This window comes from Sparus aurata, chromosome 12 (genome assembly GCF_900880675.1).
Source record: "Sparus aurata chromosome 12, fSpaAur1.1, whole genome shotgun sequence".
In the NCBI taxonomy this organism is placed as follows: domain Eukaryota; kingdom Metazoa; phylum Chordata; class Actinopteri; order Spariformes; family Sparidae; genus Sparus; species Sparus aurata.
This window is the reverse complement of record NC_044198.1, coordinates 23,565,053-23,589,404: the sequence shown is the minus strand read 5'-3', so window position 1 is coordinate 23,589,404 and position 24,352 is coordinate 23,565,053. Positions and strand designations below refer to the sequence as shown.

The 24,352-nt window shown below is 38.9% G+C and overlaps 3 protein-coding genes, 1 long non-coding RNA gene and 1 pseudogene across 5 annotated transcripts; 4 read left to right on the top strand and 1 right to left on the bottom strand.

Annotated features, from left to right (window-relative positions):
- Positions 1–4,045: 4,045 nt before the first annotated feature.
- LOC115592272 (torsin-1A-like) lies at positions 4,046–7,550 on the top strand. Its single transcript, XM_030434858.1, has 5 exons — positions 4,046–4,241; positions 5,614–5,879; positions 5,964–6,139; positions 6,307–6,431; positions 6,538–7,550. Exons 1-5 carry the CDS (start codon positions 4,076–4,078, stop codon positions 6,780–6,782), a joined length of 978 nt encoding a protein of 325 aa, XP_030290718.1. The 5' UTR covers positions 4,046–4,075; the 3' UTR covers positions 6,783–7,550.
- A 1,368-nt stretch (positions 7,551–8,918) lies between these two features.
- On the top strand, positions 8,919–12,186 carry LOC115592268 (torsin-1A-like). Its single transcript, XM_030434856.1, has 5 exons — positions 8,919–9,212; positions 9,866–10,131; positions 10,216–10,391; positions 10,901–11,025; positions 11,130–12,186. Exons 1-5 carry the CDS (start codon positions 9,041–9,043, stop codon positions 11,369–11,371), a joined length of 981 nt encoding a protein of 326 aa, XP_030290716.1. The 5' UTR covers positions 8,919–9,040; the 3' UTR covers positions 11,372–12,186.
- Positions 12,187–14,358: 2,172 nt separating this feature from the next.
- On the top strand, positions 14,359–18,139 carry LOC115592270 (torsin-1A-like; annotated as a pseudogene).
- Positions 18,140–18,669: 530 nt separating this feature from the next.
- On the bottom strand, positions 18,670–19,084 carry LOC115592274 (uncharacterized). The gene is made up of 2 exons (XR_003986100.1): positions 18,947–19,084; positions 18,670–18,848 (listed from the first exon to the last, which is right to left on the bottom strand). It is a non-coding gene; the product is annotated as an uncharacterized LOC115592274 (long non-coding RNA).
- A 599-nt stretch (positions 19,085–19,683) lies between these two features.
- On the top strand, positions 19,684–24,231 carry tor1 (torsin family 1). 2 transcript variants are annotated; one of them, XM_030434854.1, is made up of 5 exons: positions 19,684–20,048; positions 21,883–22,148; positions 22,239–22,414; positions 22,571–22,698; positions 22,833–24,231. In XM_030434854.1, exons 1-5 carry the CDS (start codon positions 19,850–19,852, stop codon positions 23,075–23,077), a joined length of 1,014 nt encoding a protein of 337 aa, XP_030290714.1. In that variant the 5' UTR covers positions 19,684–19,849; the 3' UTR covers positions 23,078–24,231. The 2 variants fall into 2 exon arrangements, with proteins under 2 accessions (XP_030290714.1, XP_030290715.1); XM_030434855.1 differs by lacking the exon at positions 19,684–20,048 and adding an exon at positions 20,497–20,885.
- Positions 24,232–24,352: the final 121 nt, after the last annotated feature.

Below are 24,352 nucleotides of genomic sequence, written 5' to 3'. Positions count from 1 at the left end.
TATATATATATATATATATATATATATATATATATATATATATATATATAAATATAAATATATAGGCCAAGCTGTAAGTTCCTCGGATCCAAGATGCTGTTATATTTTCTTTGTATGATCGTATGAAGGTGACCTACAGAATCAATAAACTGACTCTTACTTATAAAACCAATTGGTTGTTTTAATTGTCCGTCACTTTTATATTATTTGATGTATTTATAACTTGTGAAAAACTCGAGATTACATAGGTGTGCATGTGACATTTTGCTTTAAAGGACTAAGACATGACTGAATTAAATATAAAAATGAAACATATTTTTTTCAAATTTTTTTACCAATCACATATTTATTGCCTGCTTGACTGTGGATGCTCTAAAATGCTTTGAAAGGCATTTTTCATTTCATGTTTTATGTTTCATATGCGACAGCCATGTGGGGTGATCAGGCTGCTTGTTCTCTCCAACAACTTAAAGGAAAAGTTCACCCAAAAACTTAAATCTAGTCATTGTCCATTCACCATCATGTCCATGAAAAGTCGAGTGAAGTTTCGTGGTCCACAAAACATTTCTGGAGCTTCAAAGCAAAACAGTGCTGCAGCGTTCTCCTGAACATGTGAAGTAGATGGGGACAAAAGAAAATGTAAATAATGTCTTTTCAAACAAATTCAGGATGTCAGGGCTTCTTGAGTCTTCGATTTCGCTGGACGAGCTGTACAGAGCAATATTTCTGTTTTTTAACGTTTCAAAACAAGTGTCCATCATTCTGGTGTTTAGGGGACTGCTTCAACATTGTTTTGCTGTGAAACTCCTAATGTTTTGTGGACTACAAAAATACACCCACCATTTCATCGACATGGACAAAATAAGGCATCACCTTTGGACTTCAAGCTACATTATTCATTCATTAATTCATTTATTTATTTAGTAAGTTAGTTACTTAGTCATTACTTAGTCATACTAAGTCATTTAGTATTTATTCATTCATTTATTCATAATGTATGTATTTGTTTATCTATTTATTTAGTTAGTTAAATAGTTTTTAATTAGTTTATTGTTAATTTGTTGTTTGATAGGTAAGTACAATGACTTTTCATGATTAACACCTGTATCTCCATTAAATCGTGAGATTAACGGGAAAAGCTACCAATAAGGAGAAGGAGTTGAGAGAGCTGCTTGCCAAGTTCACTTACTTTTTTTCTTCACAGTATTGTGCTCCATTGTATTGTAGCTAAAAAGATGTATATGATAATTGTTAACCTGTTTCTATTTTAAATTAGTTTAGCCAGCTTGATTTATGGATTATGAGCTCCGTTGCTGTGAAATCAGACAGAAATCAGACTGTGACTATATTGTTCTTCATGTGACTGCACATACAGTTTGAGGCATGTCGTCACCATACAGTTTACTGCAACCAAAAAGATAAACAAATCTTTTTTTGTAAGACAGACTACATTACAAAAATGAATTTGCTTTCATTAACAATGAGGATAAAGATTCTCAATAACGATCAGTGAGATTACCTTGATGTCAGAGATCATGCTCACTTGTTTGTCCAACATACAAACCTTCATCTGCTGTGTGCAGCTGCCCTCTGCTGGTAGCTGTGATATCATATTCCAGTTTCACTTTCTTTTAACTTGAAATCAATCTATTAAGTGTTGCTTTATTTCCAGCTATGTAACATCTCCTGCATATGATTTAAGCAATATTCATTACAAATCTGTGGGTGTTGAATCTACAGACATGGCCGGATTGACCTTCTAGAAGGTCCAGGGGCAACAATGAGTTGGTGGGCACCTTATAACCCTTCTGTTCCTATCACACTCAGTGTTCCAAGAAAGGAATATTTCATGGCCCATGTTTTGCTGTAGGTTGCTTGATTAAATTCAAATTAATGAACACCCAGCGACTCTGTTGACGCAAACTATTAATTTCTTCACCAGGTTCACAAGCCTACTTCACCAGTACTTAATTCAAATGATCATTCAAATCTAACTTCCCCTTTTGCATAGGGCGTGTATCAAAGTGTTTCCATTGGTACACGTCCAGGGGCAACAATGAGTTGGTGGGCACCTTATAACCCTTCTGTTCCTGTCACACTCAGTGTTCCCAGTTGAAGCAAAGTATTAATTTCTTCACCAGGTTTACAAAGCCTACTTCACCAGCGCTCAACTTAAAGCTTGTATTCTGCACATTCTGCTGCAGTAATATACCTAAATAAAGTTACAATTAACCATATTAAAACAAATCACATGATGTACTCGACTTTTGAGGTTCCCGGCAGCGCCTTCACTTGCATTCATTTAATCATTCTTATCAAACTTCCACTTCTAGGGAGTGTGTGGAAACCAGTAACAAAAGTTGCTGGACCGGTTCACATTGACAAAGTGATCACGGTAGAAGAGGTTTCAGTCAGCTGAATAACTTTGGTCTCATTGGGGTGAGATTGTTTTATCAGACTGACCACAAGAACTAATTGGTATTCAACGATGAAACCAGTGCAAATATATTTGGTTACACGTTGTTATGACAACCAGTGTCCTCACGCACACCTTTAATCCATTCAAAGCCATGTTTGACTTTTTCAAGGAGGAAAACTGTGAAACAACATCGATATCCTTCAATACAAAAGGTGAGGATGATGTGAGGCACGTAAATGTGAAGACAGCTGTGTTTATAGAACTTTGTAACTTGAGACAAAAATCTGTAGTTGTTCACTTGTACAGATGATCTGGAGTCATACTTGCCAACCTTAAAACATCAGAAATTTTGAAATACTTTTTAAGTTAAATACTTTTGCACTGTACTTCTTTAGTTTTTCAAGTGAAGTTAACTTTAAAAACAGTTTTTTCCCACAAATTTTACCCAAATCTTTTGATTTTTACAGTAAAATTGTGTGTTTTCTACACATGATGATAGCGTAAAGTTTGGGTCAAGCACTGTTTTTGATTTAGGATATATCAATGTAGCTACCACAGTAGCAGTCATTTTGGATTTTATGGTCTCTTACCGTTACTATTTGACAGTTTTTTACTCTATTTCCATCATTTTGCCTTTTTTATTTATTTATTTTTTTGTTACTTCTCTGATGTATTCATTATTCCTGTAGCATTCTGATGTATGATTCTTGTCTCTGAAACCCTGGCTTTAAACAGTTCAGTTTTTGTTCTTATTTGTGTTGTGGTAACAATACATACTAAACAAGTAATGAATTGATTTCATATCTATTATATCAGTCTGCTGGTCACACTCATTGTCTAATACAGATACAAATTCTATGCCCTGAAAAAACATTCCTTTAAAACCTTCCGGGGAGCCAAAAATAAACATGTACAGAGTGATTATAGCTCTCTCCTGTGCACTCTTTAGGTCTGAAGTATGACCTGGATAACAAACTGTTTGGACAAAACATTGCAGCAGATGTCATCCTGAAGACTGTGGCTGGATTCATGAGCAACAACAACCCACAGAAGCCTCTGGTTCTGTCTCTGCACGGACGGACCGGCACAGGGAAGAACTTTGCTGCTAGACTGATCGCTGAAAACATCTACTCACAGGGAATGGCCAGCAAATATGTTCATATTTTCACAGCTGATCATCACTTCCGACATCCACATGAAATTGAGACCTATAAAGTATGAAAGGTACAATTTAAACAGAGTGAAATCTGTTCCTTTTGGCCTTCTGTGTGAATAAAATATACTCCTGTCTCTGTTTAGGTTCATTTAAGGCAGCAAATCAAACAACATGTCGCCAACTGTGAACGCTCCATGTGCATCTTTGATGAGATGGACAAACATGGTGTACTCGACTGTTGACACTCTCAGTGGCACCTTCATTCAAACGAGTATTAAAAGGTAAACTCCCCCTCCTATAGGGTGAGTGTGGAAGCGTTTTCATTGGTGCACATTAACATTTGTGAGAGAAATTGCTGGACCGGTTCTCACTGACAAAAATGACCGCCGTAGACGAGGTTTCAGTCAGATGAACAAGTTTGGTCTCATTGGGTTAAGATTGTTTTATCAGACGTTTATCAGACGTAAAAGCTGCTGACCACAAGAACATATTGGTTTTCAATGATGAAACTAGTGCGAATATATTTGCTGTTACACGTTGTTATGACAGTCAGTGTCCTCGTGCATACCTTTAATCCAAACAAAGACGTTTGCAAGGAGTCGTTAAAGAAGGTGTGCAATCTATGTGAAAGCTGTGATTCGACATGGATATCCTTCAAGGCGGAAGGTGAGGATGATGTGAGGCACGTAAATGTGAAGACAGTTGTGTTTGTAGAACTTTGCAACTTGAAGGGACAAAAATCTGTCATTGTTCACTTTTAAAGATTCACTTTTTAAAGTCTAGAGCAGGGTCTCCTACCTTTTTTGAAACTGGGAGCTACTTCAAGGTCATGAAGTAATATGAAGGGCTACTTGTTTGAAACAAACTTCCTGAATAACATAAAGTTACGTGGTTCACCTTTAATGATAATAATATTATTGTTAAAAATAATAATGATAATAATAATAAATATTCATATATGTGTAGAGACTGTCTTATCACATGTTAATGTTAATGATTTCTCACAATAATTAACAAGGATTTACCATGGTAGAAAACACAGATATATTTATACATACAACACTATTTATTTCTGTTAATCTCAATCTGTTTCAGGATTTCAAAGTCAGTTATCACATCTATAAATGTTTCTTGACAGTTTTGTATGAATGAGCTCATTTGTAGCATTTTATTCAGAAAGGCAACTGTTATATTTTTATACAATTTAACGCTTCTGTACCATTTTTTAGGAGATCATTAACCGTCACGTCTTCAAATTGTGTCGAATTTGTACAAACCACTACCTTTGTAACATCTTTGAACAAGTCATAAACTCTGTCTCATGTTTGTACAAATGATCAGTTCATCAACATTAACTCTTTCAAATTTTTAAATGAACCATGTCACATTCGAACCAATCTGTAGCATTTTTAACAAATCATCCCATCTGTTATACTTAAAAAAGCAACATATTTTTCACATTTTTGTACAATATTTGAGTTTAACGTTGCCATGGTGTTTCACTGAAAACATCTGTTATCTCTTTCTTTGTCTGTAAATGTCTGTAAGTGGGAAGCCTGGCACTGTTCATCAGTGTATTGTATTGCAAACTGAGGTATATTTACACAGCAACTCTGGGTAGGGTGTCTCCTGTTTGTTCTTGAAGTTTATGTCAGGCTGTCACAGAGATAGGTTGGATGAAAAAGGCAAACAACGTTCATAGCCGCTGTGTGTACACCTTTGTACCTTTCAGTTTCCATTTCCAGTTGAAATGAATGACACACATGGCTCAAGTTGATCAAGGTCACAAAACTTGTTCTCAAACTCTTGCCTAAGTCTGTTAATGACTTGAGAGTACTTTTCCGCAGCTTTTTTAAAAGCCCCAGACGCACAAGCATCGTTATTCCACACTTACTGCACGTGAGAAAGTGCAGCACCTTTTTTTCTCTGTAAATGCACAGGTCACCATAGAGCTCCATCTAAAATTGTACTGGATTCTGTTGCTGTTAAAAATAAACATATACAGAGTGATTATAGATCTCTCCTGTGCACTCTTTAGGTCTAAGGGATGACCTGGAAAACAAACTGTTTGGACAACACATTGCAGCAGATGTCATCCTGAAGACTGTGGCCGGATTCATGAGCAACAACAACCCACAGAAGCCTCTGGTTCTGTCTCTGCACGGACGGACCGGCACAGGGAAGAACTTTGCTGCTAGACTGATGGCTGAAAACATCTACTCACAGGGAATGGCCAGCAAATTTGTTCATGTTTTTGCAGCTCAACATCACTTTTCACATCAAAGTAAAATTGAGACCTATAAGGTATGATAGGTACAATTCAAACAGAGTGAAATTGTTTCCTTTTGGCCTTCAGTGTGAATTAAATATGCTTCCGTCGCTCTTCAGGCTCAGTTACGGCAGCAGATCAAATACAATGTCTCCAACTGCGAACGGTCAATGTTCATCTTTGATCAGATGGACCAGATGGATCCCAGCTTGATTGACACCATCAAGCCGTACCTGGACAACTACAACAATCTTGATGGAGTTTCTTATCGGAAAGCCATCTTCATCTTCCTCAGGTGAGAGGATGAACACAGTCTGAACAAGCAGACTTTAAAATTGCTATTGGACAACAGAAGGGTGGTAATCAATCAATTATCCTCAATTATTGTTTTGTTTATATTTAATCTACCGGTGGAATCCGTACCAATTCTTATATGTTTCCTGTTTTGGATCATCCTCCTAGCAATACTGGCGGGACGAACATCACACAGACAACTTTAGATTTCTGGAATAACGGAAGAGATCGAAAAGAGATCAAGCTTCAGGACCTGGAACTATCTCTGTCCCTATCTGCAATTAACAAAAAAGGTGAGTACACTATTGCTTTTGTTTGAGTCATCACACAGAAATATAATAAAAAAAACCTTGTTTTTTTTTTAACTACTGGTGATATCCTTTCTATCTCCACCTGAAGGTGGCTTTTGGCATTCAGATTTGATTGACAAGCATCTGGTGGACTTCTTCATCCCGTTTCTGCCTCTGGAGTACAGTCACGTCGTCCAGTGTGTCTTGGCTGAGATGAAAGCTAGAGGACTTCAGCCAGACGTCAATGTGGCAGATAAGGTGGCCAAAGAATTAGTCTATAGCCCAAAACCTGAGAGAATCTTCTCCTCACCAGGCTGCAAGACAATAGTAAACAGGATATACTTCTACATATAATATTGTAACGCGATGGATGCATATGATAATTACGTGTACAAAACAGACACCTAACAAAGACAAACACTCTTAGTCAAGTTTTGGTACAATAGATAAAATCATATATATCCATCAGAAAGCAATATATCTCTCTGTGCGTTAAAGTCATGTTGGGGTACCTAAAGCTCTCTTCTTGGATCTATTTAGTTAACACTAATGTATTGTGTGTAAAAGTAGGAACTGATTCTTTATACCTAATTTGTTGGTGTCTGTGAGATTTATGATTGGCACATTATCATTAACGTACATTGTATGTTGTATGGGATTGAACCAAGGTTAGTGTGTAAAAGGAGGTAGTAACTGAGGATTTCTATGAGATTTATGAATGTTCATTAATAAGAATTGTATGTTACTGGTATTCAAGATAGTTTATGCTTTCCTTGGTTTCGGGGTATCAACCCGAACCCCCCCTTTATCATTTGCTTTTAAGGGTGCCCATCCAGTGGAGAAAACACAATGCAGTGCAATCAGGCCTGAGAAGACTGTTGAACAACACCTTGTGTGCACTGGTGCCCCAACCTATTTTTTAATTTCCTAAAGCTCACGTTAGTGAGAAGGGTTCTTCAATGTAAACACAGGGCAGGGATTGAACCAAGGTTAGTGTGTTTATTTATTTATGTGAAAAAATCGATATATAATTTCCTGGGATCAAAGATGCTGTTATGTTTTCTTTGTATGATTGTATGAAGGCGACCTACATAATCAATAAACTGACTCTTATGAAACCAATTCTGTTTTTTAAGTGTCCATCACTTTTATTAATTTGAGGTATTTATCACGTGAAGAACTGGAAGATTGTGATAAAAGAGGTACATTTCCAGTAGTTATTTAGTTAGTTAGTTAGTTTTTGATTAGATTATTGTTAATTTGTTGTTTGTTAGTAAGTACAATGACTTTTCATTGCCTTGAATATAGCTTACAGTAAAATAAATTGATTAATTGATTTAAATAACATTCAAAATTAGCAAGAAAGTGATCAACATCTAAGCTTTACATCACAAAAAGTAGAGGAGGAGGGATACAAAAACATTAAAGTCTGCAGAGTTTTACATTTAAAAGACTATTTTCTTCCCCTTGGGACCTTATTAACACCTGTATCTACATTAGATCATGAGATTAATGGGAAAAACTACCATCTGGAGAAAGATTTAAAAAGAAGCAGAACCCAAAGACCCAAAGTTCACTTACTTTTTTCTTCACTGTATTGTACTCTCTTGTGTTGTAGCTAAACATATTCACATAATTGTTAACCTGTTTATATCTAAAGTGAGTTTAGCCAGCTTGATTTATGGATTATGAACTCTGTTGCTGTGAAATCAGACAGAAATCAGGCTGTGACTACTATTGTTCTTCATGTGACTGCACATACAGTTTGATGCATATTGTCATCATACAGCTTCCTGCAGCCAGAAAGATAAGCCAGTCATTCTTATTAGACAGACTACATCACAAAAAGTGAATTTGCTTTCATTAACAATGAGGATTAAGTCTCTCAATAACGATCAATGAAATTACCTTGATGTCAGAGATCATATTTACTTGTTTGTCCTACATACAAACCTTCATCTGCGGTGTGCAGCTGCCCTCTGCTGGTAGCTGTGACATCATATTCCAGTTTCACTTTCTTTTAACTTGAACCGAATCTATGAAGTGTTGCTTTATTTCCAGCTATGTAACATCTCCTGCATATGATTTAAACAATATTCACTACAAATCTGTGGGTGTTGAATCTACAGACATGGCCGGATTGACCTTCTAGAAGGTCCAGGAGCAACAATGAGTTGGTGGGCACCTTATAACCCTTCTGCTCCTGTCACACTCAGTGTTCCCAGTTGAAGCAAAGTATTAATTTCTTCACCAGGTTTACAAGCCTACTTCACCAGCGCTCAACTTAAATCATGTATTCTACACATTCTGTTTTCGTAATGTACCTAAATAAAGCTACAATTAATCATATTATAACAAATCACATGGTGTACTCGACTTTTGAGGCTCCCGGCGGCACCTTGGCTTGCATTCATTTCATCATTCCTATCTAACTTCCTCTTCTAGGGAGTGTATGGAAACCGGTAACAAAAGTAGCTGGACCGGTTCACATTGACAGCTGTGATCGCTGTAGAAGAGGTTTCAGTCAGCTGAACAAGTCTGATCTTATTGTGGTGAGATAGTTTTATCAGACGTAAAAACTGCTGACCACAAGAACTAATTGGTATTCAACGATGAAACCAGTGCGAATATATTTGCTGTTACACGTTGTTATGACAACCAGTGTCCTCGTGCACACCTTTAATCCATTCGAAGAAATGTCTGGCTTTTTTAAGAAGTTCTGGAAGAAGGTGTACAATCCACAGGAAAGCTGTGATTCAACATGGATATCCTTCAACGCGGAAGGTGAGTCATGCGAATGTGAAGACAGTTGTGTTTGTAGTATTGTGTAACTTGAAGGGACAGAAATCTGTAATTGTTCACTTGTGCAGATGGTCTGGAGTCATACTTGACAACCTGAAAACATCACAAATTTACATTTTTAGATTTTTTTTTTTAAGTTAAATACTTCTGTACTCTATTTTTTCAGTTTTTCAAGTGAAGTTAATGTTCTAAACAGTTTTTTCCTACAAATTTTACCCACATCCTTTGATTTTTACAGTAAAATTGTGTCTTTTCGACACATCTTTTGGGTTTTATGGTCTCTTACCATTACTATTTGACAATTTCTTACTGTATTTTCTTCAAAATGTTGTTTTTTTTTTTTTTGTTTTTTTTTACTGTTTAGGCTTCTCTGAGGTTTGTATTCATTATTCCTGTCTCTGAAACCCTGGCTTTAAACAATTCTATTCTTGTTCTTATTTGTGTTGTGGTAACTATACATACTTAACAAGTAAATTAATTGATTTTAGATTTACTACATCAGTCTGTTGGTCACATTCATTGTCTAATACAGATAAAAATTCTATACCCTAAAAACAAATCCTATTAAAACCTTCCAAGGAGCCAAAAATAAACATGTACAGAGTGATAATAGCTCTCTCCTGTGCACTCTTTAGGTCTGAAGTATGACCTGGAAAACAGACTGATTGGTCAACACATTGCAGCAGATGTCATCCTGAAGACTGTGGACGGATTCATGAGCAACAACAACCCACAGAAGCCTCTGGTTCTGTCTCTGCACGGACGGACCGGCACAGGGAAGAACTTTGCTGCTAGATTGATCGCTGAAAACATCTTCTCACAGGGAATGGACAGCAAATATGTTCATATTTTCACAGCTGATCATCACTTCCGACATTTAAGTGATATTGAGACCTATAAGGTATGAAAGGTACAATTCAAACAGAGTGAAATCTGTTCCTTTTGGCCTTCAGTGTGAATTAAATATGCCTCCGTGTCTCTTCAGGCTCAGTTACATCAGCAGATCAAACACAATGTCTCCAACTGCGAACGCTCAATGTTCATCTTTGATGAGATGGAAAAGATGGATCCCGGCTTGATTGACACCATTAAGCCGTACCTGGAGCACTACAACAAGCTGGATGGAGTTTCTTATCGGAAAGCCATCTTCATCTTCCTCAGGTGAGAGGATGAACACAGTCTGAACAAGCAGACCTTAAAATTGCTATTGGACCACAGAGGGGTGGTTATCAAGTACCATGAAGTATCATTACAATTGCATTTACATTTTCATTTAGCACATTTAGCAGACACTTTTGTCCAAAGCGACTTACAATAACTATATTTGTCACAAGAGAGAAACCACGATATATCACCACTGATGGACTAAAAGAAATATAGAAAATAATTGTATGCTATGCAGGGGTCGAGGTGAAGTCTGAACAGATGAGTCTCGAGTCTTCTGCGGATGATGGAGAGTGATTCGCAACTTCGCTGAGCGGGCTTTCCTTCCTTCCTTACAGAATACATAACACTAGATCTACAATTCCCTCTTACTCACCAGCAGTAATTTCACAGCTTCTCTTTCCTGGACAAAATGTATCATCAATTATTGTTTTATGCTTGTCTACCTGTGGAATCCAAATCTGTACCATTTCTCATATGTTTCCTGTTTTGGATCATCCTCCTAGCAATGCTGGGGGGGAGAGCATCACACAGACAACTTTAGATTTCTGGAAAGATGGACGAGATCGTAAAGAGATCAAGCTTCGGGACCTGGAACTATCTCTCTCCGTATCAGCATTTAATGAAAATAGTGAGTACACAATTGCTTTTGTTTGAGTCATTACACAGAAATAGAATTAAACAACCTTGCTTTTTTAAACCTACTGGCGGTATCCTTTCTATCTCCTCCTGTAGATGGCTTGAAGTTTTCAGATTTGATTAACAAGCATCTGGTGGACTACTTCGTCCCGTTTCTGCCTCTGGAGTACAGTCACGTCGTCCAGTGTGTCTTGGCTGAGATGAAAGCTAGAGGACTTCAGCCAGACGTCAATGTGGCAGAGAAGGTGGCCAAAGAATTAGTCTATAGCCCCAAACCTGAGAAAATATTCTCTGCACAAGGCTGCAAGACGATAGAAGGCAGGTTATACTACATATAATGTCGTAACGTGATAGATGTACATGATTATTAGGTGTACAAAACAAATGGACACTTAAAAGAAAAACACTCTCAGTCAAGTGTTGGTACAATAGATGAAATCATATATATCCATCAGAAAACTGTGTGTGTGTGTGTGTGTGTGTGTGTGTGTGTGTGTGTGTGTTAAAGGTAGCAAATTATCCTTACTTTGAATGTCATGTTTGGGTACCTAAAGCTCTCTTCTTGGATCTATTTCATTCACACTGATGTATACAGATGATGCAGTAATGTTTAAATTAAGAGAAACATTGAAGGTCTGGAGAAGTCAAGAAATGAGTGCAGAGAAACAACTGGATACTGAGCTCAAAACAATAATTAACCCACGTCTTTTATTAAATGCCATGAAAACAGTGTGTATGAAGTTAAAAGAAAAGCCTGTATGCCATTGAGATGGTGAACGGGGTTGTGTGTAAAAGGAGGAACTGATTCTCCTAATTTGTGTCTGTGAGATTTATGAATGGCACATCTTCATTAATATACATTGTATGTTGTATGGGATTGAACCAAGGTTGGTGTGTTAGTGTGTGTAAAAGTAATTGAGGGTTGTTGTATAATTTATGAATGGGAAAATCTTAAATGATATATATATATGTATATATATATATATATAGGCCTGTCTGTAAGTTCCTCAGATCCAAGATGCTGTTATGTTATGTTATTTTTTTTTTTTAAATGTCCGTCACTTTTATTTAATTAGAGGTATTTTTAACATGTGAAAAACTTGAGGATTGTGATAAAAGAGGTACATTTCCAGTAGTTCAGTAGTTAGTTAGTTAGTTAGTTAGTTAGTTTTTGATTAGTTTATTGTTAATTTGTTGTTTATTAGTAAGTATAATGACTTTTCAGTGTCTTGAATATAGCTTACATGAAAATAAATTGATTAATTGATTTGAATTTAAATTTAAATTTATGTGTATACATGCATATTTTTATCTCTGTTTTATCTTTTTGTGCAGCACTTTGAAAACCTTGTGTTTGTTCAAAATGAGCAATAAAATGATCAACATCTAACCTTTACATCACAAAAGAGTTTTACATTTAAAAGCCTATTTTCTTCTTCTTGGGACCTGATTAACATCGTGAGATTAATTAATTAATTAATTAATGGGAAAAACTGAAAAAAATTAGGAGAAAGAGTTAAAAAGAAGGCAAACCTTAAGTGCTGCTTGCCAAGTTCACTTTTTTTTTTTCACTTTTTTCTTCACTGTATTGTACTCTGTTGTATTGTAGCTAAAAAGATGTATATAATTGTTAACTTGTTTATATTTTAAATTAATTAAGTCAGCTTGGTTTATGGATTATGAGCTCCGTTGCTGTGAAATCAGTCACTTGAAATCAGGCTGTGACTATATTGTTCTTCATGTGACTGCACATACAGCTTGATGTATATCGTCATCATGCAGCTTCCTGCAGCCAAAAAGATAAGCCAATCTTTTTTATTAGACAGACTACATCATAAAAAGTGAATTTGCTTTCATTAACAATGAGGATTAAGACTCTCAATAAAGATAGATGAGATTACCTCGATGTCAGAGATCATGCTCACTTGTTTGTCCAACATACAAACCTCCATTCTCTGTGTGCAGCTTCCCTCTGCTGGTAGCTGTGATATCATATTCCAGTTTCACTTTCTTTTAACTTGAAACCAACCAAGTGTTGCTTATTGAGTTGGTGGGCACCTTATAACCGTTCTGCTCCTGTCACACTCAGTGTTCCCAGACTGAAATATTTTATGGCCCATGTTTTCTGCAGGGTTGTTTGATGAAATACAAATTAATTAAGACACAGCGATATATTCATTTGAAGCAAAGTATTCATTTCTTCACCAGGTTTACAAGCCTACTTCATCAGCACTCAACTTAAAGGTCCCATATTATGAAAAACACATTTTCTCTAGTCTCTATATAAACTGGTCCTCCCTGAGCCTATCAACTTCCAGAATGAGGAAGACAAGATATTCCTGCATGGTCTCTGCAGCCCACCCACTGGTAAAACGGCGCTCCTACAGGCTGTTCAGATTCAACTCCTTTCGTTGCATAACAAAAGGAGTAATTATCATAGGCCGACCTCCTCTGCCCGATGAGAGGTGATATCCGAGAGGGGGGCGTTGATCCCAGAGGTGAAGTTCTGTGTGTCCAGCGGTGAGACAGCAGTGTCGCAGTTTAATGTTGATAATATTACGATGGAGCTTGGTTGTCACAGTAAAAAGTCTGGAAACCTGGTAGATTAGAGACAGAGACGATGCGAACAGTGACCAAGAGTTTGGAGACTGTGTTGGAGACAAACACAGCTTTCGCTAGCTGTTAGCCATTAGCTACATGGTAGTAACTGTAACAACACATACAAACAAACTAACATTATTCAGACACCATAACCATTCTGAACTGCCCTGCTGCAGCCGCAGAGTCTGTACTTCTTCAGGAGCCTCTCCTTCTGGGTCCGATTCTGGGTCAGACTGTTTCGGTTGAACGACAGCATCTCGTCGAGCCATAGCAATACATCCATCAAGCGGCATCATCTCCCTGAGAGGGGCATGTAGCAGGCAAGTCAGGCGTTGACAGATGGAGCCCATTAGCATTTAAAGGTGCAGGCACAGAAACAGCGTGCTCTCAGTAGAGCTCAGTCGAGTGACTTTTAGACAGCTGTAATTCAGGACCACGGACGGGTTTGGGGCAATGCATATCGAATACAGTGTTGTTGGATCTCTGACAGCTGTGTGAAATTGATGAAAAACAGTATAACATGGGACCTTTAAATCATGTATTCTGCACATTCTGCTTCAGCAATTTACGGTAATAAAGTTACAATTCATCATATTTAAACAAATCACATGGTGCTCTCCTGGCGGCGCCTTGGCTTGCATTCAAATGATCATTCAAATATAGCTTCCCCTTTTTATAGGGTGTGTACGGAAATGCTTTCATAGGAGCCTGTTGACACGTGGCAAAAGTTGCTGAATCGGTTTACTGTGTCAACAGTGATCGCTGTAGAAGAGGTTTCAGTCAAAAGTGGTGAGTTCGTTTATCAGACAAAAAAACTGCTAACCACAAGAACTAATTGGTTTTCAACTATGAAACCAGTACAAATATATTTGCTGCTGAATGTTATCATGACAACCAGTGTCCTCGTGCACACCTTCAATCCATTCGAAGGAATATTTGGCTTTTTTAAGAAGTTCTGGAAGAAGGTGTACAATCCACAGGAAAGCTGTGATTCAACATGGATATCCTTCAAGGCAAAAGGTGAGGATGATGTGAGGCACGCAAATGTGCCAGTTGTGTTTGTAGAACTTTGTAACTTGAAGGGACAAAAATCTGTAATAGTTCCCTTTTATAGATAGTCTGCCAACCTCAAATCCTCAGAAATTTTCAACAATTTTTAATGTTAAATACTTCTGTACCCTACTTTTTTAGTTTTTTAAGTGAAGTTAACTTTTAAAACATTTTACCCAAGTCTTTAGATTTTTACATCAAAATTGCGTGTTTTCTACACATGAGGACAGTTAGGGTCAAGCACTGTTTTGGATTTAGGGTATATCAATGTAGCTACTGCAGTAGCAATCTCTTTTGGATTTTATGGTCTCTTACCGTTAGTATTTGACAGATCTTTACTGTATTTTCTTCAAACTATTTTTTTTTCAATACTGTGTAGGCTTCTCTGTACAAATTGTAAAGCCCATTGAGGCAATGTGATTGCAATTTTGGGCTATATAAATAAAATTGATTTGATTTGATAGGCTTCTCTGGTGTTTGTATTCATTATTCATTGTGCATTCTGCAATAGACTCCTGTCTCTTAAACCCTGGCTTTAAACAGTTCAGTTCTTGTTCTTATTTGTGTTGTAATAACTTAACATACTAAACAAGTAATTAATTTATTTTATATTTATTTTATCTGTCTGTTGTCCAAATTCATTGTCTAATACAGACACAAATTCTATACCCTAAAAAAATCATTTTAAAACCTTCCAGGGAGCCAAATATAAACATGTACAGAGTGATAATAGCTCTCTCCTGTGCACTCTTTAGGTCTCAGGGATGACCTGGAAAACAAACTGTTTGGACAACACATTGCGGCAGATGTCATCCTGAACACTGTGGCTGGATTCATGAGCAACAACAACCCACAGAAGCCTCTGGTTCTGTCTCTGCACGGACGGACCGGCACAGGGAAGAACTTTGCTGCTAGACTGATTGCTGAAAACATCTACTCAGAGGGAATGAACAGCAAATATGTTCATATTTTCACAGCTGATCATCACTTCCGACATTTAAGTGATATTGAGACCTATAAGGTATGATAGGTACAATTCAAACAGAGTGAAATTGTTTCCTTTTGGCATTCTGTGTGAATTAAATATGCCTTCCGTCTCTCTTCAGGCTCAGTTACATCAGCAGATCAAACACAATGTCTCCAACTGTGAACGCTCCATGTTCATCTTCGATGAGATGGAAAAGATGGATCCCGGCTTGATTGACACCATTAAGCCGTACCTGGACTACTACAACAAGCTGGATGGAGTTTCTTATCGGAAAGCCATCTTCATCTTCCTCAGGTGAGAGGATGAGCGCAGTCTGAATTAGTGGTATTCCTTTTTCTCTCCTCGCCAAAATAAATCCTCTTTTTTCCATCCAAAAAGAGCGAAACGCATAATTTCAGATTTTACTCATCAAATCAGACATCTGGTGTTTATAGTCACAAAGTAAAAAAAAGTGTGTTTATATAGTATTAAAACACTTGTGGTGCATTAATTACAATTACATTACATTAATTACAGATTTGGAGCGTTTCAGTATCTATATGCATTTACAATTGGGTAACAAATGACAGGAAGATCCTGAATAAGTGAGCGGGTAAACATTGGAGTAATAAATGCAAATGCATAATGTGTCTCTGAGTGGTTGGATGAATGTGAAAATGAAGTGAATCAAAGGCTACAGCCTTCTCATTCAGCATCTTAACCCAGTTAGACACCTGCGGGAGACGTTTGACCGACTTATTAGAACGAACGGGCCTTTTGAGCCTCGACCAGTTATTTTCAATTAAACCATGTGAGAAGGTTGTGAGCTCAAACACTCACCAAGGGAGCCAGGCTAAAACACTGCTCTATTATAATGAGCGGTCACAGGACATAAAAAGATTTGGGATGAGCTTATCGTGTTTTAAATGTAAAACATAAAGTAACAGTAGTGTAAGTACACGTACATTACTGAAATTTTACTCAAATACAAGTAAAATACTGGATATTAAAGTAAAAGGTCTCCTAATGGGACAGCATCCACATGTGTCCTTTATTTTTTCTCCTCCCCTGTCATCCCCCCCGAGACTTTTACAACTACATCCAACCTCATTATAAGTGAGGATGACATCATGTGCAACGCTTGCTCTCTCCCCGAAGACCCATCGTGGAAAAGTGTTGCTAAGGCTGCTGAGATACACAGGAGGGTGTGTGTGTGAGGATGGACCAATCTCCTCTTGCGTCGTTTGTCGTTAGCATTATAATCTCAGCATTTCTTAGTTGACTTTTGACAGCATGCAACATGGCCATGACAAACACACACTTACTCCACCGCCAGCCCCTGGTGTGACATGCATATTTTATAGACAACCTTTCACTCCAATCCCAGTCCTGAGCCCGAGGGGGCATTCTGGAGAGTTTGAGTTCAAATGCGGAGAAGAAGTCGATGAATTCAGGTGAGCGCAGTTTCTGTGGGGGATGATGAAGTCACTCAGGGAAACCAGCGATGTGTCATCTTCATGGGAGCATCTTAAGAAAGCGGAATGCTGTCGTGACTAGCCCCTATGTGCTAGATTTAGCTCATGCTGACTTGGCTCCGCCCTGCAATTAAGCCTATTGGTCACAGCTGACTTGGGCGAAACTGCCTGTTAATGCTTAGTTTCAACAGTTTCACAACAATTTACCCTAAAAGTATCTAGACAAGATTAAATGTTAGCCTCCTCACAGAATGCCTAACACTAGATCTACAATTCCCTCTGACTCACCAGCAGTAATTCCACAGCTTCTCTTTCCTGGACAAAATGTATCATCAATTATTGTTTTGTGTTTGATTAATCCACCTGTGGAATCCAAATCTGTACCAGTTCTCATATGTTTCCTGTTTTGGATCGTCCTCCTAGCAATGCTGGGGGGGAGAGCATCACACAGACAACTTTAGATTTCTGGAACGAATGGACGAGATCGTAAAAGAGATCAAGCTTCGGGACCTGGAACTATCTCTCTCCGTATCAGCATTTAATGAAAATAGTGAGTACACAATTGCTTTTGTTTGAGTCATCACACAGAAATAGAATTTAACAAACCTCGCTTTTTTAAAACTACTGGCGGTATCCTTTCTATCTCCACCTGTAGGTGGCTTGAAGCATTCAAGTTTGATTAACAAGCATCTGGTGGACTACTTTGTTCCATTTCTGCCTCTGGAGTACAGTCACGTGGTTCAGTGTGTCTTGGCTGAGATGAAAGCTAGAGGACTTCAGCGAGACCACAATGTGGCAGAGAAGGTGGCCAAAGAATTAGTCTATATCCCCAAAACTGAGAGAATCTTCTCCTCACAAGGCTGCAAGACGATAGAAAGCAGGTTATACTATATATAATGTTGTAATGTGATGGATGTATATGATTATTAGGTGTACAAAACAAATGGACACTTAACAAAGTCAGTCAGTCAAGTGCTGTTACAATAAATTAAATCACATATATCCATCAGAAAGCAATGTATGTGTGTGTGTGTGTGTGTGTGTGTGTTAAAGGTACCAAACTATCCTTACCTTGAATGTCATGTTGGGGTACCTAAGGCTCTATTCTTTGATCTATTTTATTAACACTAATGTGTGCAGATGACGCAGTAATGTTTAAATAAAGAGAGAAATTGAAGAAATGATTGCAGAGAAACAACTGGATATTGAGCTCAAAACAATAATTGATTCGTGTCTTTTATTGAATGCCGAGAAAACAGCGTGTATGAGGTTAAAAGAAAAGCCTGTATGACATTGAGATGGCAGTTACCCTCAGTTCCTCCTTTAACGCAAAACCCTTTGTGTGTATAAGGAGGAACTGAGTCTCTTTGACACATTGACAACAAATTTGTCATAGGTTTGCGTTTGTGTGTAAAAGGAGGGACTGAGTCTCTATGTCAAATGTGTTTGTTTCTGTGAGATTAATGAATGCTACATCTTCATTAACACACATTGTGTGTTGTATGGGACTGAACCTAGGTTGGTGTGTAAAAGGAGGGAGTAATTGAGGATTGTTGTTTGATTTATTAATGGGAAAATCGCAATCGATATATATAGGCCTGTCTGTAGGTTCCTGGGATCCAAAATGCTGTCATGTTTTCTTTGTATCACCATGGCAACCCGGATGCGAGAGGACGCTGGCATGAATATCTTCTTCTCGATCCGTGACAAAACTGCTTTTTTCTGTTGAAAGAAGAAAGCCAAGTTGTCTTTACAAGCTCTGAGGCTGTGCCACTACCTTTGAAGGCTGCACACCTGAAGAATAGGCTCCATGGACTCACCCTTCTCCGCTGATCAGCTGTTAGCCTCGCCGATCAGCTGTTAGCATAGCAACGCTAGTTTATAAGCCGACATGCTCAATACTCTGTGGGCTGTCCATCGTTGCTCTGTTGGTCCTTCCTCCACCGCAACCTCGGGCTCCTTTGTCGCTCTCCACTGCTGCTGTGGTCTCCCCCGGCTCGCGGCGATGTTGGATGGTCGCTGCTCCGCCGTTGCTGGCGGGGTCTTCAGGTGTTCAGCACAGGAGCTCCTGGACCTCTGCTGTCACTTCACCCCAGGCTCCATCGCTGGGATTGGATCTCTGGGTCTAATGTGTTGCCCCCACTGTGTGAACGGGGCCGCCAGACGCAAGTTTGCTTTGACGGAAGTTGCTATTCCCTGCGCTGCTGACGGCGGTGCTGATAGCGGTGTTGACATGGTGCGGCTGTTCCCTCCGTGCTGACTGACTGGCGCTCCATTTACTCTTTGTTTTGTTTGTTCCGCTTTGTTAAGTGTCCTTGGGTACCCTGAAAGGAGCTATATAAATTGAATCTGTTATTATTATTATTGTATGGTCGTACGAAGACGACCTACAGAATCAGTAAACTGACTCTTACTTAAAAAAAACAATTCTTTTTTGGAGCGTCTGTCACTTTAATTGTATATGACGTGTTTATAACATCTGAAAAACTCGAGGATTGTGATAAAAGAGGTACATTTCCAGTAGTTCAGCCCCAACTGAACCCAAAAGCTTCACCTTTGGACTCTGACGTCACATCAGTTCCGGAAGTGCCTGACAACCGCCCCGCCTCCTCCGCCACCATCACTCTCCACTGTGTTTACTCAGTCCGCTTTAGCAAACACTTTTTGACCCGCTCACATCTCACTCACACTCTTCGTGACTGAGTTTGGTGAATCTTCGCGCAATGAAGCCGAGGAAGCGACACGTCCTGCTGCTGTGGATGCTCGTCTGCTCCGGCATGACAGAAGCGATCGAGCCCATCAGCACCAGCATAGCGGTTGGCATGGCTGCGGCTCTGACGGGCTTCTTAGCCAGCTACCAGAACATCCTCTACTATTTCCACGAGTGCTGTCGACCCGAGTGGATTTCGTTCAACAGGACAGGTAAGACACAGGGGTGTCCGGTTAACACACTGGCCACCATATTTGATTCTTTGTTGATGTTTTCACACTTCAAACCTGTTAAGCTAACGTTGTGATTTTTAAATGTCAACGATTGATTTAAGGTTAGCCGAGCTGGTGCTTCTGTTACATCGCAACTTTACTCAAAACTATTACCTAAATTTTTACAAGCTTCAGCTGTTACTCGTTTAATGCTAATGCGTCGTTAACTAACTTGTCTAACGTGACCGGTGGTGTTGAACATAGCTCGTTGTGTTTTGACGCGTGTTTATGACGCATATAGAAGTTGCCCGTTGTTAAGAAATAAGCTAGTTAGCCAGCTTATTCGGCGCGTTTTGACCGTGGTGTTGTGGTTGTTTTACACGATAAATGCGTTTAATATCAGGAATTAAATGTTCTCGTTGATGCAAGTGTAATATGTTGATTGGAAATATGTTCATCGTCTTTTAACTTGTCAAACGGTTTTAGTGGTGTTGAACAGAGCTGTGTTTTGTCGCGTGGTTATGACGTGTGCGGAAGTTCCGCGTTGCAAAGAAAGAAGCTAGTTAGCCCTGCAGGTTCGGCGCGGTTTTACCCTGGTGTTATGTTTGTTTTACCGGATAAATACGATTGCTGTCAGGAATTAATCGGTTTCGACGATGAAAGCGGCACACTTGTTTTTGTTTTTACACGTCTTTTCGACAGCCGGCGTGTTGGTGAACGCGTTCGATCCGATCACAACAACCGTAGTGTTAGGTGTCGGTGCAACACTCGGGCGGACAATATGGAATTATTTACATGAAAGTTGTGATCCAAAATGGGTAGCCTTCAATGGAACAGGTGAGCATGTGCGCCATTCAAATGTGTAAACACTGTTGCTGCGTTAACGCTGCTAAATGGAGAAAAGCCTGTAACGTTGTTACTACACAACGTGCGGTCTGCGTGGGAATAAAAACGGCATGACTCGACTCGTTAAAACCGAAACTTAACCAGAAGAGTAATACATTCTGAATGATCTTTTGAACAACAAAGTCGTAGATATGTAGTTTACTATCAGATAGTAAAGCATCAAATCCTCCCAATACAAAATGTGGAATGTGGAACAATGTTGTTTTGGAGAAGAAATTCAAACTCGAGTTTTGAATACTAACAACACCAACTGAGACATAGTTCATGCTTTCCATAACCGGATAAGCAAGCTGTTCTCAGAGGACAGTAAGTTCCCAAGAACGCTGTTTGAAGCTGGTAAGGTGGCAGGGTCCGCCACATGTAAACAAAGTAAAACAGTATGACATTGTGTTGTCCGTTAAGGTCACTTTGTTTATACTGTCATGAAAACAAAGAGTTTGTCATCGTAAAAAAAAAAAAAATTCAAAGAAAGATTTCAAGATTTTTACCTGTGAAGATTTCTAATCATTAAAATTTCTTCCGCAGAAAAGACAGGATTCACTGTTCAGTCTTTTTAAACTGAGCCATCCACTGACTAAATTTCTAAGCGCTGTAATGAATAGCATTATTTGAGATTAAACCTGAACATTGAGCTAAAAGCAGACACCTTCATAAACTTTATGTGGTCTTGCACCGGACATTTTGGTTGGCATGCTTGCAATGTGTAGTTAAAGCCCCGTTTGTACTGATACTGTAAAGCACGTTCACATACTTTTGTCTCAAATTAAGTTAAGATAAATGAGCGTGGCAATTGTTTGAACTGTCACCTTAAAAACTAAATGGATCACAACACCAAAGGAAGCTAAACAGATTCCTGAGGGAGATGCTGAGAAAAATGTTTTCAGTCAGCCACTGATCCTGTTGACTTTCTGCTGTGCGCTCTCTCTAGCTCTCAACGCTGACCTGGACAGCAAACTGTTCGGACAGCACATCGCGTCACGCATCATCCTGAAAGCGGTGAGCGGATTCATGAGCAACGACAACCCGAAGAAGCCGCTGGTGCTCTCGCTGCACGGATGGACGGGCACAGGGAAGAACTTTGTTAGTCAGCTGATTGCGGACAGCATTTACAAAGAGGGAATGGACAGCAGCTTTGTTCATGTGTTCACGTCTGAACTTCACTTCCCACATTCGAGTCAATTAGATACCTACAAGGTAGTATGATAATTCCATATACCTTAAATTGAAGTACACAGGTGCGGTACTTTCTGACTCAAAAAAACATGTTCTGTTGTTTCACCTCAGACTCAGTTGCAGCAGTGGATAAAAGGTAACGTCACCAACTGTGCGCATTCCATGTTCATCTTTGATGAGATGGACAAGATGCATCCCGGCTTGATCGACAGCATAAAGCCGTACCTAGACTACTACGATAAGCTGGATGGAGTTTCTTACCGGAAAGCCATCTTCATCTTCCTCAGGTTAGTGCGACCAGTCAAACATTTTTATTTGAACCACATGCAGGTATCAATCCATGGAGCTAAAGTGTGTGTTGTATGTCTGAAGTGTCACTCCAAAAATAGTGAAAAGATCTTAAAGGGTCTTCAAGATGTATATCTGTGCGTGTTGTATTACAGCAATGCTGGAGCGGAGAGCATCATACAGACTGCTTTAGATTTCTGGAAAACAGGACAACAACGGGAAGAGATCGAGCTCAAAGACCTGGAAACGGCGCTCTCTTTAGCGGTGTTCAACAACAAGAAAAGTTCGTAAAAAAAAATATTAAAATACTTCTTTGTGTTGCTGTTTTACTTTGGAATGATTATCTATCAGAAACTACATCTGATGAAAAATGTGAATTTGGGTATTGAGGACGTCTCTGTGGATTTGTTCCTTCAGGTGGCTTGTGGCACACAAGCTTGATTGACAAGAACCTGGTGGACTTCTTCGTCCCGTTCCTGCCTCTGGAGTACAAACACGTCGTCCAGTGTGCCATGGCCGAGATGAAAGCCCGAGGAGTTGAGCCGGACCAGAATGTGGCCGACCAGGTGGCCAGAGATCTGGTCTACTTCCCAAAAGCCGAGAGAGTGTTCGCCGTCAAAGGCTGCAAAACGATAGAGAGCAAACTTGACTACTACACTTAAAAGTCAGCATCTCGTGGACGCTGTTTGATCACTGTGTGCACTTTTAAAAACAAGCCAAATGACTAAAGAGAAGAAGTAAAGCTGGCTTAAAAGGTCTCAGCTGGGGTTTCTCCGTCTGACCTTGTGGCAGCGAGGAGGATGTCGCAGGCCTTCTCCGATGTTGCATCTCGCTTACACTCAACGAGAAGGCTGACAGAGCACAGCGCCAGTCGGATTAAAAAATAATAAGACTGGAAATGATATCCCGTGTAACTGATTGAAGGGTTTGACCTCCGCTTTTATGTCAAATCCCATCGGCCAACAGGGGTTGTCCTTCTGTCAGTGAAAGTCTGGCACGTCACTGTTGTGCATTTGTTTTTATATACGTGGATTTCTGGAGCCTTAATGCTTTTTAATTTCCCTTTTTTTTTTTTTTTTTTTTTAAAGATCTACTGAAATTTTACAAACTGTACAAATGGGTTCAATGACATGTAACGGTGGCCTTACAGCAAAGACCCACCGTTCAGATACAGAAATACATCAATGCAGATAACTTTCAATGTATCATATTGAAATCAACATTAGCAAGAAGTGCTTTTTATACCGTGCAGCCACACACCTTTACTATCTGATGTGATTAATATGATAAATTGATGTGGATGTGTCCATGGTAAAATGTCTCCAGATGTAATTTTTGCCTTACTGTCATATTGTTTCTGGACGCTGTGTATCACCTCAGGATAGAATTCTTACAACATTGATTTTTACCAGAATTTGATTTTCCTTTTTATCCTTGAAAATACAAAACCCCGATGATATTGTATATAACACAGTGGTTCGTTATCCAATTATTTAAAAATCAGCGAAGAGGTTTCTTTCAAAACACAACGCTCTGCGCTATAGTCCCTCTTACAGAGGAAGAAGTCTTAAGTCAGAGTCCCCTGTATTGTGAAACTAAATGTTTTGTTGATTTCTCAAAGTCTGAAGGTTATGAAACCGTAACAAAAAAATGTCATGGTGTATTTTCTATGTAGTTGTTCAGCTTCCTGTTAATGAAGAAGCTCTGGTGTTCTGTGGACAAACATCGTTGGTGTGAAATGGAAAACACCAGTGAGCTTCTCTGCTGTAAAACACACCACACTAGGAAATCGCAAATAAAATGTGAAATTTTCATTCTGTCACTGATGATTGAAAGTTTGGGAATGGGCCTATTTTTACTGTTATGTTTTCAAGGTTAGAAAAAAGTTCAATTTCAAATGTATTCCCTGAAAAAAGCTTGGTTTTTGACATAATCTG

What these genes read in the sequence shown, in the direction of transcription:
- tor1 (XM_030434854.1), top strand. Translation starts at nt 19,850, where the DNA reads ATGAAGCCGAGGAAGCGACACGTCCTGCTGCTGTGGATGCTCGTCTGC. An exon ending in GATTTCGTTCAACAGGACAG is followed by an intron (nt 20,049 to 21,882) that starts GTAAGACACAGG and finishes CGCTCTCTCTAG; the next exon opens with CTCTCAACGCTGACCTGGAC. An exon ending in GCCATCTTCATCTTCCTCAG is followed by an intron (nt 22,415 to 22,570) that starts GTTAGTGCGACC and finishes GTTGTATTACAG; the next exon opens with CAATGCTGGAGCGGAGAGCA.
- LOC115592272 (XM_030434858.1), top strand. Translation starts at nt 4,076, where the DNA reads ATGATGAAACTAGTGCGAATATATTTGCTGTTACACGTTGTTATGACA. An exon ending in GATATCCTTCAAGGCGGAAG is followed by an intron (nt 4,242 to 5,613) that starts GTGAGGATGATG and finishes TGCACTCTTTAG; the next exon opens with GTCTAAGGGATGACCTGGAA. An exon ending in GCCATCTTCATCTTCCTCAG is followed by an intron (nt 6,140 to 6,306) that starts GTGAGAGGATGA and finishes TCATCCTCCTAG; the next exon opens with CAATACTGGCGGGACGAACA.
- LOC115592268 (XM_030434856.1), top strand. Translation starts at nt 9,041, where the DNA reads ATGAAACCAGTGCGAATATATTTGCTGTTACACGTTGTTATGACAACC. An exon ending in GCCATCTTCATCTTCCTCAG is followed by an intron (nt 10,392 to 10,900) that starts GTGAGAGGATGA and finishes TCATCCTCCTAG; the next exon opens with CAATGCTGGGGGGGAGAGCA. An exon ending in ATCAGCATTTAATGAAAATA is followed by an intron (nt 11,026 to 11,129) that starts GTGAGTACACAA and finishes CTCCTCCTGTAG; the next exon opens with ATGGCTTGAAGTTTTCAGAT.